Source organism: Podarcis bocagei (assembly GCF_964188305.1).
Source record: "Podarcis bocagei genome assembly, chromosome: 14".
Taxonomy (NCBI): domain Eukaryota; kingdom Metazoa; phylum Chordata; class Lepidosauria; order Squamata; family Lacertidae; genus Podarcis; species Podarcis bocagei.
The window spans coordinates 12,081,945-12,097,506 of NC_138139.1; the positions used below are offsets into that span (position 1 = coordinate 12,081,945).

General features: G+C 45.3%; 1 protein-coding gene across 1 annotated transcript in view; it reads left to right on the forward strand.

The window, feature by feature from the left end:
• The window catches only part of GLDN (gliomedin), a 35,562-nt gene that overhangs the window by 9,193 nt on the left and 10,807 nt on the right, over positions 1-15,562 (forward strand). The window contains exons 2-6 of the mRNA XM_081170043.1: positions 3,405-3,456; positions 7,167-7,184; positions 9,683-9,781; positions 10,931-11,077; positions 12,227-12,355. Coding sequence (XP_081026169.1) covers positions 3,405-3,456; positions 7,167-7,184; positions 9,683-9,781; positions 10,931-11,077; positions 12,227-12,355 — 445 coding nt within the window. The remainder of the gene's footprint in view (positions 1-3,404; positions 3,457-7,166; positions 7,185-9,682; positions 9,782-10,930; positions 11,078-12,226; positions 12,356-15,562) is intronic.

The following is a 15,562-nucleotide window of genomic DNA, read 5'->3' on the forward strand; positions in this document are numbered from 1 at the left end:
TTTCCTTTGACTGGACTTAACCGTCCAGGGGTCCTTTATGTTTTACCTTTTACAGACATGTATATTTGCCATATATTTTAATTTGTAAGTTGTTTAACAATAATAACAATAATAATAACAGTAACAACAACAACAACAACAACAACAACAATAATAATAACAATAATAATAACAATAATGATGATGTATGACGTGTACCCAGCTAAAGCTTTCTCAGACTAAACCTGTTCATTCATTTTAATGGATGTACTTAGGGCAGGAGAACAACCACAAAACTAGGATGGCATAATTGGTAGCAGGGGGAGAAAAGAGGATGTGGAAATGATAGTGTTATAAATCCTGCTTCTATGCACGTAGCTCAGTGGGAGAGCATCTGCTTTGCATGCAGAAAGTCCCAATTTCAATCCCTGGCATCTCCAGGTAAGGCTGGGAATGCTGCCCCCCTGTCTGAAATCCTGGATAGACACTTTCCACCAGTGTGGACAGTACTGAACCTGATGGACTCGTGGTCTGGTTTAGTAGAAGGCAGCTTCCCAGGGCTCCCTACTTCAAACTCCCAGGTACCCAACAATGGCCATGCTGGCTTGGACTGATGGGAGTTGGAGTCCAACAGCACCCACAGGACGTTGTGTTGGCTTCCCCAGTTGAAGATTTCATACCCTCCAACATTTCTCTGATGAAAATAGGGACGTCCTATTCCATCATCATCACCATCACCATCATCATCATCATGAATATTATTATTATTATTTTATTTATACCCCATGCATCTGACTAGGTTGCGCCAGCCACTCTAACGTATATAAAAATATTATAAAACATTAAACATTAAAAAAACTTCCCTATCCAGGGCTGCCTTCAGATGTCTTCTAAACGTTATATAGTTACTTATCTCCTTGGCTCAGGGGTTGCATAACTCCATACCCTCCAACATTTCTCCAAGGAAAATAGGGATGTCCTAAGGAGAAGTGGAGGGACGCGGGTGGCGCTGTGGATTAAACCACAGAGCCTAGGACTTGCTGATCAGAAGGTCGGCGGTTCGAATCCCCGCGACAGGGTGAGCTCCTGTTGCTCGGTCCCTGCTCCTGCCAACCTAGCAGTTCGAAAGCACGTCAAGGTGCAAGTAGATAAATAGGTACCGCTCCGGCGGGAAGGTAAATGGTGTTTCCGTGCGCTGCTCTGGTTTGCCAGAAGCGGCTTAGTCATGCTGGCCACATGACCTGTAAGCTGTACGCCTTCTCCCTCGGCCAATAAAGCGAGATGAGCAATGCAACCCCAGAGTTGGTTACAACTGGACCTAATGGTCAGGGGTCCCTTTACCTTTAAGGAGAAGCGGGACATTCCAGGGTCAAATAAGAAACAGGGACAGCTTCTGTAAATCCGGGACTGACCCTGGGAAACAGGGGCACTTGGAGGGTCTGAGATTTGCAGCAGCAAAGGAGTGGGGTTAGGATGGAGGGCACAGATGGAGGGCACACCCTGCTCCCAGCCACAATATCACAAGTCATGACATTGGAGAGTTGCTGGGAGTTCACTCTGATGCTTATGCTTTGAATGAGTAGGAGCATGGTACCCGGTTCTTCTGATGCCTGATTAAAAAACATAGACCCCCACCCCATGGCCTTAGCAGTTAAGGCCAATGTGTTCTTTCAAAAATGTGCTTAGGTTGCATTTTGACGCTTGTCCTAACATTGCCCTCCTTTGGAACACTACATTCCCTGGTTTGTCAGCAATGATGTCTGTACAAAAAGTAACCAGCATTCATCCCTTTAAATTATTTCCTTTGTGCGGTGGGCCACTACACCCCCACCCCCATCCCAAGCTCTCTTCTGTCCTCCTTCCAGCTTATCAGAGTTCAAATACATTGGGAGTACAGCCTGGGAGGGGGTTCCAAGGGCCACATAGAAAGGATTGGAGGGCCACGATTTGCCTGCAGTCCTGAGGTTTATCACCACTGCTGTAGGAAAGAAGTCATGAATTAATAGTTAATAAAAGATCACAGATCCACTTCAAATTGGAAACTGGATTTTTGTTCCTGTTAGGCTTTCAAACAGAGGCTGGTTTGCCACCCAAGAGGGATGCTGTATCAGTGGATCACAGGCAGGGGTTGGGCTAGAGAGCCTTTGAGATCCCTTCCAGCTTTATGCTTACTATATAATTGCAAGTGGAGAGGGAGCTCAACTGGGTACTTGTACACTCAAAAATGTTTGGTCTGACACACTTGGGAAGCAAATCTTTAAGACTGTACAGTGGTGCCCCGCAAGACGAATGCCTCGCAAGACGGAAAACTCGCTAGACGAAAGAGTTTTCCGTTTTGGAGGTGCTTCGCAAAACGAATTTCCTATGGGCTTGCTTCGCAAGACGACAATGTCTTGCGAGTTCCTGCTGGTTTTTTTCCTTCCCCCCTTTTTCTAATCCGCTAAGCCGCTTATCAGCTGATCCGATCAGCAGATAAGCCGCTAAAAGCCGCTAAAAGCCGCTAAAAGCCGCTAATAGCGCTAATCCACTAATCCTTCAATGGGCTTGCTTTGCAAGGCGAAAAAACTGCTAGACGAAGAGAATCACAGAACGGATTCTTTTCGTCTTGCGAGGCACCACTGTATTTTGGGCCTCAAGTTATAAAGGACAACTTGCCTTTGGTGGCCCTCTCACACTTGCTGGGCTTCAATATGAGTTGCAGATCTAGACTTGTCTCCTGATTGGCAGGTTTACCTTGAACAGTGACTCGAGCAGAGACACAACAGGGATCTTCCAGCAAGGATGTAGAATTGCTCTGTATCTCTTCATTTGGTGTGATTGGATTACTGTAACACTTAAGACACAGAGATGCAGCAGAACCATCTCCTGCAGCAGCAGAGGCTGGTTGGAAGGTGGCAAAGTTGGGCTTTTTGACATGCAGAGACACAATGGGCAGCCACCTCTGAAGATCATGCTTAGTCTATGCCTTGGGAGTGGTTGAGTGACCATTCATTCCTGATGCAGAAGGATGCTGAATTCTCCAACTCCCTGCCCCAAGAAATAATGATCGGAAGAACTCAGAGTATTTAAGCATGCAGAGATGCAGCGGGCAACCTCTTAGGAACATAAGATGAATTTTGCTGGATCATGCCTGTCTAACCTCTGGATTCCTACGGGAACAAGCTAAGCATGTAGACATTCAGATTGCCTCTCACCCTGGAAATGTCATAAATCCATTTTGACCAACAGCAACTGATAGAGCTGGGCTCCATGGATTTGTGCTTTGGAGCTGAGAGCAGCCTTTCTGCGTTTAATTGATTTATTTATCTCGAGTTGTGGCACAGTCTGTTTTAAAGCATTATTCTGATGTGCTAGAATGGTATGGAAGCTGTCTAAATGTTGCATTCTGCACCCTGCCATAAAGATACCGTGTTTTATGATTTCAGGTCCGGGTGATGATCGAGATCTGCAACAGCACAAAGGGAGTGTGCTTGACAGGTATGCTGGAGAATTTGTGATCGGGCAAACTGGGGACTTTTTTCTGTCTGTGCCTATTTTATTGCTGCTACACCAATGGGAGAAATTTGCCACCAGTATCACTACCCAAAGCTGCTCTAAACCAGGGTCTTCTAGGAGCATGTCTAAGTGTGGAAATACAGCTGATTTTATCTATCTATCTATCTATCTATCTATCTATCTATCTATCTATCTATCTATCTATCATCTATCTATCTATCTATCTATCTATCTATCTATCTGATGGCTTTTATATGGTTAGAGGGAGAGGAACTGTTCCTGCTCCACTTCTGAATGCCTTGTTGCAGCCTGCTTGCATTGGCATGCTCTAGACCAGGGGTCAGCAAACTTTTTCATCAGGGAGCCGGTCCACTGTCCCTCAGACCTTGTGGGGGGCTGGACTATATTTTTTTTGGGGGGGGGGATGAATGAATTCCTATGCTCCACAAATAACCCAGAGATGCATTTTAAATAAAAACACACATTCTACTCATGTAAAAACACCAGGCAGGCCCCACAAATAACCCAGAGATGCATTTTAAATAAAAGGGCACATTCTACTCATGTAAAATTAACCTGATTCTGGGACCGTCCATGGGCCGGATTTAGAAGGCGATTGGGCCAGATCCAGGCCCCGGGCCTTAGTTTGCCTACCCATGCTCCAACCCAGCTTTCTGCAACCTGTTCTTACTGGACTGCAAAACCCATCATCCCCGACCATTGGCTATGCTGGCTGAGGCTTATGGGAATTAGAGTCCGAAACACCTTGAGGCCAGCAAGTGGGGGAAAGGAGCTGCTAACTTAAGCGAGTTTGCAATATTTCAGGTTGGTCCTGATAAAGAAATGGCACTACTGGTACTTTTGGATTGCTTTCTTAATGGCAACACGGCTAATGGAAACCTTTGGCTTCCATTGGCTTTGGCTTCCATGTTCTTCATTTATCCTTGGTCTCCCAATAGTCAGGGGTAATGGGAGCTGCAATCCAATCCAGTGTAGAGAGCCACAGTTTCCCCATCCCTGGTCTAAATGGAACTTGCTGGCTATAAAGATCCAGCACAGTCCATCAAGTGCATTTTTGGCCTAGGACCTCAGGGATAAACAATGACTTGACGTCTGTTTTTCTAGATCAGGTGTGGGGAACCGTTGTCCTTCCACCAGATGTTGCTGAACCAGCATGGTGAATAGCCAGGGATGATGGCAGCATCTGGAAGGTCCAATTTCTCATACCTGGACTAGATACAATGGGGACGAGTCGCTGCTACGTAATTCTACACATCTTGCATGCAAAGGCTGATGAATTTCCACAAGGACTTAAAAAAACAACAACCCACAAACTGATTTGGAGATGTGGAGAATTGAATTTAAGATTGGATGAAATGAGAAACGGTTAGAAACAGAAATTGATCAGTTTGCCCATTGCTAGTTTCAGGTTCCCAACAGTCAAGCAGGGACGAGGAAGCCTTAAAGCAGGATCTTCGCCACCATTTAATTCAGCTCCGTTGTTTTGTTTTGGCACAGCCTTCAGATCCCATGCACCATTTTCATGTGCGCTGAAAACCGAGATGCTGAGAGCTTCTTGGGAGGCACCAAAAATACAAAGGTGTAAAGGACTGGATTATGTTGGCTGGCAGGAGTGAAAAAGCGAGTGCGCCACAATCCTCAGCAATGAGACTACCCTGAGGAATGCATGCTTTGTCAAAAGAGCAATTGGCTGAAATTTAAGCGGGTGCTGGGCTTGGAACAGAGAAGGAAGTTTGTTTGTTTGTTTTGAAAGATTAGCCATCAGTGAACTGAACTGGGTGGTGGTAGAGGAAGGATTATGTTTCTGTATTTTTCAAAGTATTATGTTGTGCGTATTATGAGCAGTTTCCCACATAAATACAGCAGCAACCAATGCTTCCTTCCTGAGTAGGCGGGGCAAACATTTTTCGCAAGGTTACACCGACATTTTCGTTTAACCTTTGAGCACATTTATTTATTTAGAGCATTTGTACCCTATTCTTCAGGCTGCCAACCTCCCATCTTCATAGCTGTCAACTTTTCCCTTTTCTTGCGAGGAATCCTATTCGGAATAAGGGAATTTCCCTTTAAAAAAGGGAAACGTTGACAACTATGCCCATCTTATGTTCAGCCGATGTACATGTGTAAACTCAGAGACTGGGGCACATGTAGCCGAATTGTGGAGGAGGGTGTGGACTGCTGGTTGCCTAAAACCTGTAGAGATGGGAAACATGTGGCTCTCCACAAGTTGGACTACAATTCCCATCAGTCCCTGTCAGCATGGCCAACGGTCAGGGCTGATGGGAGTTGTAGTCAAACTGACATAGTTTACCCATCTTTGTTTCAAAGCAGGGATCGGGAACCTCAGGCTTGGGGGGCAAATGCAGCTCTCTGTCTCTCCCCTGGGACTCTCCCAAGGGACATCCTCTCTCCCCAGGCCATATCCCACTTAGGTTTCATTTCACACCTTCCTTGAGTGTTCTCACCTGGCTGCAAGGTGTCCTTGAGATGGATGGAGGACAGAGAGGGGGGTTGTGACAGTGTCAGTGTGTACAGCAACTAGCCTGCTGTACAGAGGTAAATTTACATTCATTTATCCTCTTTTAAAAATTATTTTTATTAATTTCCCAAATTATTACAAATCAAACCAAATTACTTTTATTTAATACAATTTCTTAAAATCAGGTATTCTGCTCCTGTGGCAAACATATGTCAATCATTTCCTCCCGTAGTTGCATCTTCTCTTGTTTAATGTCCAGTGGGTCTTTCACTTGTCGTTAGTCCATTCCTGCAGCTGACCACATTATTATTATTACAGTGGAAACTTGGAAGCTGAACGCCTTTAAAGTCAAACATTTTGGCTTCTGAACAATCAAAAACTGAAAACGTTTTTCAGAAGCTGAACATCTGACATGCCTTCCGCTGCTTCCGATTGGCTGCAGGAAGCTCCTGCAGCCAATCGGAAGCCACGCCTTGGTTCTCAAACCATTTCAAGAGTTGAACAGACTCCTGGAATGTATTAAATTTGAGAACCAAGCTATGACTGTATTATTATTATTATTACTTCCTACTTACAAACAGTGCCTCTGTTACATCTTATAAATATGAAATCCATTTCACGTGTGTAGTCCTTTTATGTACATTGTTGTTTCAGACCTGGCGTGCTGGGATAATTAATTAATATCTTCCCATTTTATATTTATTTAGTCATCTGCTTTTGCTTCAACATGTGACACTGCCTCCCCTCCCATAAAAAAGCTCCCCAGAAGGGAACACTTAGGCTGAAATATTTTCTCCACCCCTACCTAAATGGTTACACATATCCTTTGTTTGTTTCAATGTAATTTTCAGTGTGATACAGTGCTACCTCAGTTTAAGAACAGCCCTGTTTAAGAACAATTTGGTTTACAAACTCCGCCAAACCGGAAGTAGTGTTCCAGTTTGCGAACTTTACCTCGGTCTAAGAACGGAAACTGAATGGTGGAAGGGCACCGGCGGTGGGAGGCCTCATTAGGGAAAGTGTGCCTCTGTTTAAGAATGGTTTCGGTTTAAGAATGGACTTCCGGGACGGATTAAGTTCTTAAACCGAGGTACCACTGTACTGGGATATTCATTGGAGTGTTATTTCCAGTTTTGGAAATGAGTTTGGAATGCACTGACTATTCTCTCTGTCTCTCTCTGTATGTGTCTAGGACCACCAGGAATACCAGGTAATATCCCGTCTCCTGTATGTTCCCATAGCGCGATGCAACAGATTCTGTCTCTAAGCTTAAGCACTAGCTGAAATAGCTGCTTTTACTGTCCTTCCCTGCCTCCCCTTCCCCTTGTTTGTATACTGTAGACTAAAAAATTGTATACTATGATAACATGGTAGATAGATAATGTAAGGATATGTATAATTTTATAACATGCAGAGAACATGGAAGCCGCCCAGAGTGGCTGGGGAAACCCAGCCAGATGGGCGGGGTACAAATAATAAAAGAATTAAAAGAAGAATAATATGTGCTGAGAATCAGAGAGAGGAGCTGAGAGAAGTCTCTGGGAGGGAGGAGGGAGGGTTTGAAGGGGGAAAGGGTAAAAAATAATGAATATGATATGTTTTGATAATTTGTTATGTTGAAATTGTTAATAAAAACTTTTTTGAAGAAAGAAAGAGAAACAAAATAGATCCTGCCAACACAATCAATCAATCAATTGTATACTAGCATGATGGGGTGAGCTCCCGTTGCTCAGTCCCTGCTCCTGCCAACCTAGCAGTTCGAAAGCACGTCCAAGTGCAAGTAGATAAATAGGTACCGCTCTGGCAGGAAGGTAAACGGCGTTTCCGTGTGCTGCTCTGGTTCGCCAGAAGCGGTTTAGTCATGCTGGCCACATGACCCGGAAGCTGTACGCTGGCTCCCTCGGCCAATAAAGCGAGATGAGCGCCGCAACACAGAGTCGGCCACGACTGGACCTACTGGTCTGGTTACCTCTACCTTTTACACGATTCTTAAACATAGCCCTGTAGGAGAACGTCAGTCAGTGCAGCGCTTTCATTTTGCCCTAGCTGCAGTTTCTGGATCAACCCTAATGATAGCGGTGGCAGCTGTATCTTCTCCTTCTCTAGCAGGTCCCAGGGCTGGCTAAAGCAACATAAAATCCCGCATTAAAAACAGTTGAAACAAATGGCCACCACAGAATTGGGCTGCGTTGTAAAAAAAGGTAAAGGTTAAGGACCCCTGGACAGTTAACTCCAGTCAAAGGTGACTACGGGGTTGCGGCGCACATCTCGCTTTCAGGCTGAAGGAGCTGGCATTTGTCCACAGACAGCTTTCTGGGTCATGTGGCCAACAGGACTAAACCGCTTCTGGCACAACGGGACACCATGGCGGAAACCAGAGCACACGGAAACGCCGTTTACCTTCCCACGGCAGTGGTACCTATTTATCTACTTGCACTGGTGTGCTTTCAAACTGCTAGGTTAGCAGGAGCTGGGACAGAGCTATGGGAGCTCACCCTGTTGCACAGATTTAAGCCGCTGACTTTCCGATTGGCAAGCCCAAGAGGCTCAGTGGTTAGACCACAGCGCCACCCACTGGGTTGTAAAAGCACACATCTCAAGGGTCAAAGGCCACTTCTGTGAGGAGGGACTTCCACAATATAGGAATAAGTCTCGGAAGGCTTCTGAGGTCTCCTCCAGGAGTTAATGCGCTGAAGCAGGTGCTGACAACCTCCAGAAAACCCGAATGGACGACTATGTGAGAGTGCGGCAGAGGCAGCAATGGAACTGTGTTCCCTCCAGTCTTGTGCAACAAGAGTCAACAGGCTCCAATTTCCATTTAAATCAGTGGGGGCTTCTTCCAAATAAACAGGCATTGTGCTGATCTGCACAACTTTTTGTCTCAGTTGCAGTTGAGAGGTTCAGCCTTCCTTCTTGCTAAAGGACCACGGCTGTCTTTGTGAACAAATAGCACAAGTCTATGCAGGTTTGCTCGGCGCTGAAGCCTCACTGTGTTCCGTGGGTCTTACTCCCTTGTGGATTATGGAAACCTTTAAATTTCCCATAGGAACCCCCCAAAGTTGGTATGGATGCAGCATATTTCTGGAATGTTGTTGTCAGCATCTCAATATTCTCTTCCACCAGCTGCATTATTGCACCATCAAAAACTGCTAACTTTCCTCGTTCCAAGCCATTGGAAGGCAAACACAATGACTTAGGCCTGCTTTTAATTTCTAGTCCATAGTGTCTTTCCTCCCTTCCATATGTTCCACATGTTATCAGTTAAATTTCTGGATATTATGAAACTGATGACACAGTTGTCATTATGCTGTAGAAGAAAGCAGCATTTTCTTCTGGGTTTCTTACGAGACTGTTAACTTCAAAATAAAGCTTTGCAAATTAAAAAGGGGGAGGAAAGAATGAGGGGGGCACATATGATGCTAATTTAGCTTTAGATGTACTTCTGATGTTCATTTGGCATGAGATGTCCTTTGTTTATTTACCACTGAGGAACCTTTCCTTGAATGGTATTAATAAAAATGAGGGGGATGCAATTAATTCCCTTTATAAATCTATAAATACAGAAATTCTGCAGCTTAGCAGGTCTGGGAAGAAGGGTGAGAGGTAAATGCAATTTGAAAAGTAATGGAATAAATACTTTTTGATGATATGTAATATCCTATGCGGGGGCGTGGGACTCCCTGAAATGTATTTCTTTGATTTTGTCAGGTCCTCCCGGGCTTGATGGACTGCCTGGTCTTAACGGATCAGATGGGGATCCTGGCATCCCTGGTCAGAAGGGAGAAATTGGAAAAAGAGGGAAACCAGGTATATTTTTGGACTTGAGAATGACATATGCAGCTGACCTTCCCCCTTTATTGTATCTTCTCTCCCCACCTCGATCCTTGGAGGAAGTTCTGAAGAAGTTCAAACAAATCATGTGGTGCTGTTCTCTTGCGATGACTGTACCACTTCAGACTGGAGGTGGGAAACCGCATGTCTGAACACTGTCTCTTGAAATATACTTGGAGTCGAGAGTGGATTTCATGCTCTTTATTCAGCTCATAGTGGTGAGGAGGAATGGAAGTTCCCCCAGAATGCCTGCTTTATATACATTATTTACACAATGGGCCCCACGTGATTGGCTTATTCCGGGATTCACCTGTAGGCCAATCAGGCTGCGGGTTCACTTCCACCTGGAGCTGGATTGGGTGGCTCCTGTGGACCAATCAGACTGCTGCATTCTGGATCCTATTGTTCTAGGACCAATCAGACTGCTGCATTCTGAATCCTATTGTTCTAGGACCAGTCAGACTGCTGCATTTTGGATCCTGTTCAACTCAGTACATAACAGTCTCATTTCAAAATCCCTCTCCATGTGGGAGATAGCTAGGTCTGTAGCACAAGGGCTGCAAGAATGGCAAAGTTTTGCTGTTGGTGTTGTTAAAAAGGGAAACAAACAACTTCCCCTTGTCTTTAAAAGTAAGCCCATCCCACCTGACAGCTTTTTGATTGGGCCTGGCCCTCCCCAAAGATTTGCCAACATCCCTCCAACTTTATTTTTTTATTATTTATTTGCTTTTGAAAGGGATGAAAGGGTCTCCAAAAATGAGGTTTGTGTGCATGTATGTGGTCCAGCCTGAAGTGAGATTAGGGATTTGTTGCCCCTGGCAGGAATCAGATCTAGAATGTCTGAGGTAAACCGTGGTTACCTCACACTTTCTGAACATGCCCATTGTTCATTTCCTTCTTCACTGGACGTAAAGCTCAAGGCAGAGTTGAGCCCCACGCTATTTCTTTTGAGAAAATTACTTCAAATAAGCTCAAACCCACTGGGAAAACATGATGGATTGAACTTGAAAAACAAAGCATTGTTCTGGAATGTCCACAGAGGGCACTCGATTCTACGATATTCCCTTCTGGGTGTAGTTAATCACATCTCAAGAATGGTATTGAATGTTCCCTCTTTTCTAACAGGATTGAAAGGAGAACCTGGAGAGAAAGGTGAAAAAGGGGATCCTGGAGAAATTGGCTTGCCTGGGAAAGAGGGAGAGCAAGGAGAAAAGGGATCGAGGGGTCCCAAGGGGGACAAAGGTGATGCGAACAATGAACTCATGGCAGAAGGTGAGCTAACAGGCGCTCTAATAATGTATAACTCATAGAAAAACATCATATCAATGAACTCCCATAGAGTGCTCTTTGTGTTACTCGAAGCAATGGCCACAACCACACCATATACATTTAAAGCACACGGAAATTGTACGGTTTTTCACAAAAATAATCTTGGGAACTCTAGTTTTTTAAGGGTGTTGGGAATTGTTGCTCTGTGAGAAGTTCCAAGGATTCCTGAAGGGAAACCACGTGTTTCAAAATGTGCTTTAAAGCGGTGTGATCAAGTGTTCTCCTTGGCAGGGTTTTCTTCCTATATACATAAAAATGTAAGACTGTCGTCACACAGCTCCCACTGGATGATTCATTGCACTGTGTCACAGGTGGCTTTCTAGTTGGATGAAAGGAGTGCTTAGCCACGGCAACATTTTAGGAGGAGTAAGATGCAAAAGGTTACCATGGGGGTGGTTTGTGTGCAATGGGGGGGTTGCACAAAAGGAGACGGGGGAGGCATGGACCCTCAATTAGCTGGTTAAGATCAGTCGTTCTGAAAACTAGCCTCCTTGCAGCCTGGCTCCACCTCCCTGTAGATGTTGTTGGACTCCCATCACCCAATCATTGGCCATGCTAGCTGAGGCTGATGGAATTTGGAGTCCAACAACATCTGGAAGACACCAGGTTAGGGAGATCTGCTGCAAGCGATGTTGTTCAGACTCTGCAGAGCCTCAGATTATGGTGTTGGGCTTCCCAAAATAGGACATGGCAGTGTTTAAATTTGGACCTTGGGTCTGGTAAGCTAAAGCCATACCTCATGTTGCGAAGGCTGCGGGTTACGTCTTTTCAGGTTGCGTCCTGCGGCGACCCGGAAGTACTGGAAAGGGTTACTTCCAGGTTTCGCCGCTTGCGCATGCGCAGATGCGCAAAATGACGCAATGCGCATGCGTGGAAGCAGCGAATCGTGACCCGCGCATGCGCAGACGCGGGTTGCGTTCTGTTCAGGTTGCGAATGGGGCTCCGGAACAGATCCCGTTTGCAACATGAGGTATGACTGTATAACCTTCTGTCCTCCCGTGAATCTACTTGATAGCATCTCTCAAAGGGATATGTGCCAAACTTGTAAATGTACTGGCCAAAGGTAACTCCTCTGCTTTGGTGTTCTCTTAGGTGCAAAAGGTGAGCCAGGGCCTCCAGGACCCTCTGGCCCCCCAGGGCCTCCAGGACCTCCAGGGCCACCTGGGAAGCGGAAAGCTAAGGCCCAGGTTCAGGAGAAAATGTTCAGCTCAGAGTGTACAGGTGAGTGCTTCGTGATGCTGTAGCATATTGAGCTAAAATGTCGAGCTGCAGATCGGGGAGTCCTGCCTTTGTCATGAACTCACGAGGTGGCCTTAAGCATGCCCCTTCCTCTCAGCCTCGGTGCCCCCATCTGCAGTAGAGGGGACAATAATAGTAGCTTACCTTACAGGGTTGTGCTAAAGGTAACATAATAGATAATGTGCGAGAATCAGTTCGAACACTCGAAACTGCAATAGAAATGTTTGTTATTTTTATTAACGATATGCACTTTCCATCTTTACCATGGGCAGACTTTGAGTTTAAAAGGTCTACAGTGGTACCTCAGGTTACATACGCTTCAGGTTACATACGCTTCAAGTTACAGACTCCACTAACCCAGAAATAGTGCTTCAGGTTAAGAACTTTGCTTCAGGATGAGAACAGAAATCGTGCTCCGGCAGCGCAGCGGCAGCAGGAGGCCCCATTAGCTTCAGGTTAAGAACAGTTTCAGGTTAAGTACGGACCTCCGCAATGAATTAAGTACTTAACCTGAGGTACCACTGTACTTTCTGCTAGAACCCTGACATCCATCGATCTGAGCAGGGGCCAAACGGGGGTACAGAAGCTTAGGAAGCCTCCAAACAAACTTGCCGCATTTCAAGCTTAGCACTTAGGGTTGTGTCCAATTGTGGCACAGCCTTGCCCCACCAGATGCCCCTCATATGTTCTGGAACACATGACATACATGCCGACATGTTAACAATGATAATCATGGGCCCCTCGAGTGGAACCTCGAGTTGCGGACGTAATCCGCCCAGAGGCACGTCCGCAACTCAAAGCGTTCGCATCCAGAAGCTCTGCATCTGCGCACATGCGTGGCGCAATTTAGCACTTCTGCCCATGCACAAGCAGCAAAACCCAGAAGTAACTCATTCTGGTACACGCAACCTGAAGCGGACACAACATGAGGTATGATTGTACATTTGAAGCAGGAATATGCCACTTTGAACAATGATGGCTTCCCCCAAAGAATGCTGAGAGCTGTGGATTTTTAAGGGTGCTGAAGATTGCTAGGAGACCCCCCCATCCCAAAGCTCACTAGGAAGAGGTTTGATGGTTTAAGAGCTTGCAAATTGTAGGTCAGTAAGGGGAACAGAGGTCCTCCTGGAACCACTCCCTGCACCTTTAACAGGCTATATTTCCCAGAATTCTTTGTGGGATGCTTTAGCTGAGATTCCTGCATTGCGGGGGCTGGACTAGATGACCATTGGGGGGATCACTCCCAATTCTACAATTCTATGATTCTAGGACTTTTCAATGTGGCATGATGCATTCAGTGCCGATTGAGACGATGGCTTCTCTGAGGATGAAAAGATCTCACAAAGGGTTATTGACTTTCTTTCATTTCCCTCCTCCATCACTCCTTCAACCTGGAATCCCTTTAGTGTGGCTGAAGTGAGCTTGTCAGAGGCAAGGGCCAATCCTGTGGACATACTTGAAGAGATAAGGGAGGAAGGGCAGATAATGCTTCCTTGTCCAGAAAAAGAAGCCTTTGAAAGTGAAACTTTGCTTTCATTATTGCAACGAGAGACCAGGAACTGCCAAGGTTGCATTTAAATTAAAAACTCCATCGGTGGTCCCTGGAAAACTTGGCCTCACTAACGTGGTGCTTTTATCTTGACTTCTGATGGAAATGGAGCCCTGCTGCTGCATTTAGGTGGTGATGACGGATTCCTGCTCATTTTGTTGAGCGGGGTCCTTGACCTCTGGCTCAAAGTCCTGCCCTGGTACTTTACCAGCTTCACAGACTTTCAGCTCATCCTCTTGGACCACAAGCCATTTTGACCAACCTAGACATTTGGTCTAGTCATCATTTGTGGTGTTTTTTTTTCTGATGAGTTCTCCCCAGTACATTAGTTCGTTGTGTTGCTTCTCCCTCTTCTGTTTCTGGATTGGAGTCATCAAGGCTTGGTGAGTAAGAGGTGACATGAGAGAAGTTTATAATGGTGAATTTTGGACATGATGGAGATGTAAAAGATTTGGATTATTATAAAAGATGTAGGAGGAAATGATAAACAACAGGACCCACAAAGGGGAGGAGGGAAGTCCGGGAGATTCTTTGGAATCTTGCTTTTATGTTGGATATGTGATTGCAAAACTTTAATCTGAAAAAAACGAATAAATAATTATTTTTAAAGAGAAGTTTATAAAATTATGCATGGTATGGAGAAATTAGTATTAGTATTAGCATACCACCCTATACCCTCGGGTCTCAGGGTAGCAACATAAAATCACAATATAAAAACACAAAACCCATAATAAAATAATAAATAATAATAAAACAAAAACAACTTAATAATCCCCCCCCCCGCTCCCTGACACATTTTAAAAGGGCATTGGACGTCAGTCAGCCAAAGCAGATAAAGAAAAGTTTCCCTCCTCTCATTTGTGGGCACCCAATGGAGCTGAGTGCTGGAAGATTCAGGACCAGGAAAAGAAAATGCCATATTTTCCCATGTATAAGACTGGTTTGTTGTTGTTTTTACAAAAAAAAAAAAGGTTTAAAATTGGGGCTCGTCTTATACACGGGTAGTGCTGAGGGGTGTTTTCTTAACTTGGAGTCCCCCCAAATAGGGGGCGTCTTATACATAGAGTGCGCCTTATACACTGAAAAATACAGTACTACATCATGCAAGGCACCATGGCCAGATGCCACCATGGCCAGATGTTTCTAAAAAGCAGCTGCTGGGAACCACAGGAAGGGAGAAGGCTCTTGTGATCACATCCTGCTTACCAGTTTGCTATAGGCAGCTGGTTGGATCCTGGACTAGACGGCCCATTGGCCTGATCCAACGAGCTCTTCTTATGTTCCTACATTCTTCTCAAGCAATGTCCCATAAAGAACCTATTTCCCATTGTGCTATTTCTGGAGCGTCTCACCTTTCCTTTTAACACGGACCCTCGTAATGAGCCTGTGAAGTGGGAACGTGGTCCTTCTCCAGTCCTCGGAACAGGCTGTGCCACTTCAAGGATGGCAGAGGAGAACATTGCTCTTGCCCTCTCCTCCTTGTACTATTTTGGGGGCTGCTTGATTAGCTCACGCTAGGAACTAGCACCCCACAGATTCCATCCCATGCTGTGTCTAGCTTCTGTCTTATCTGGAACAAGGAGGAGGAGGGGGAGAAAGGGAGATTATTAGTGGTAGGGATATGAGCAGCTGTTTGCAAG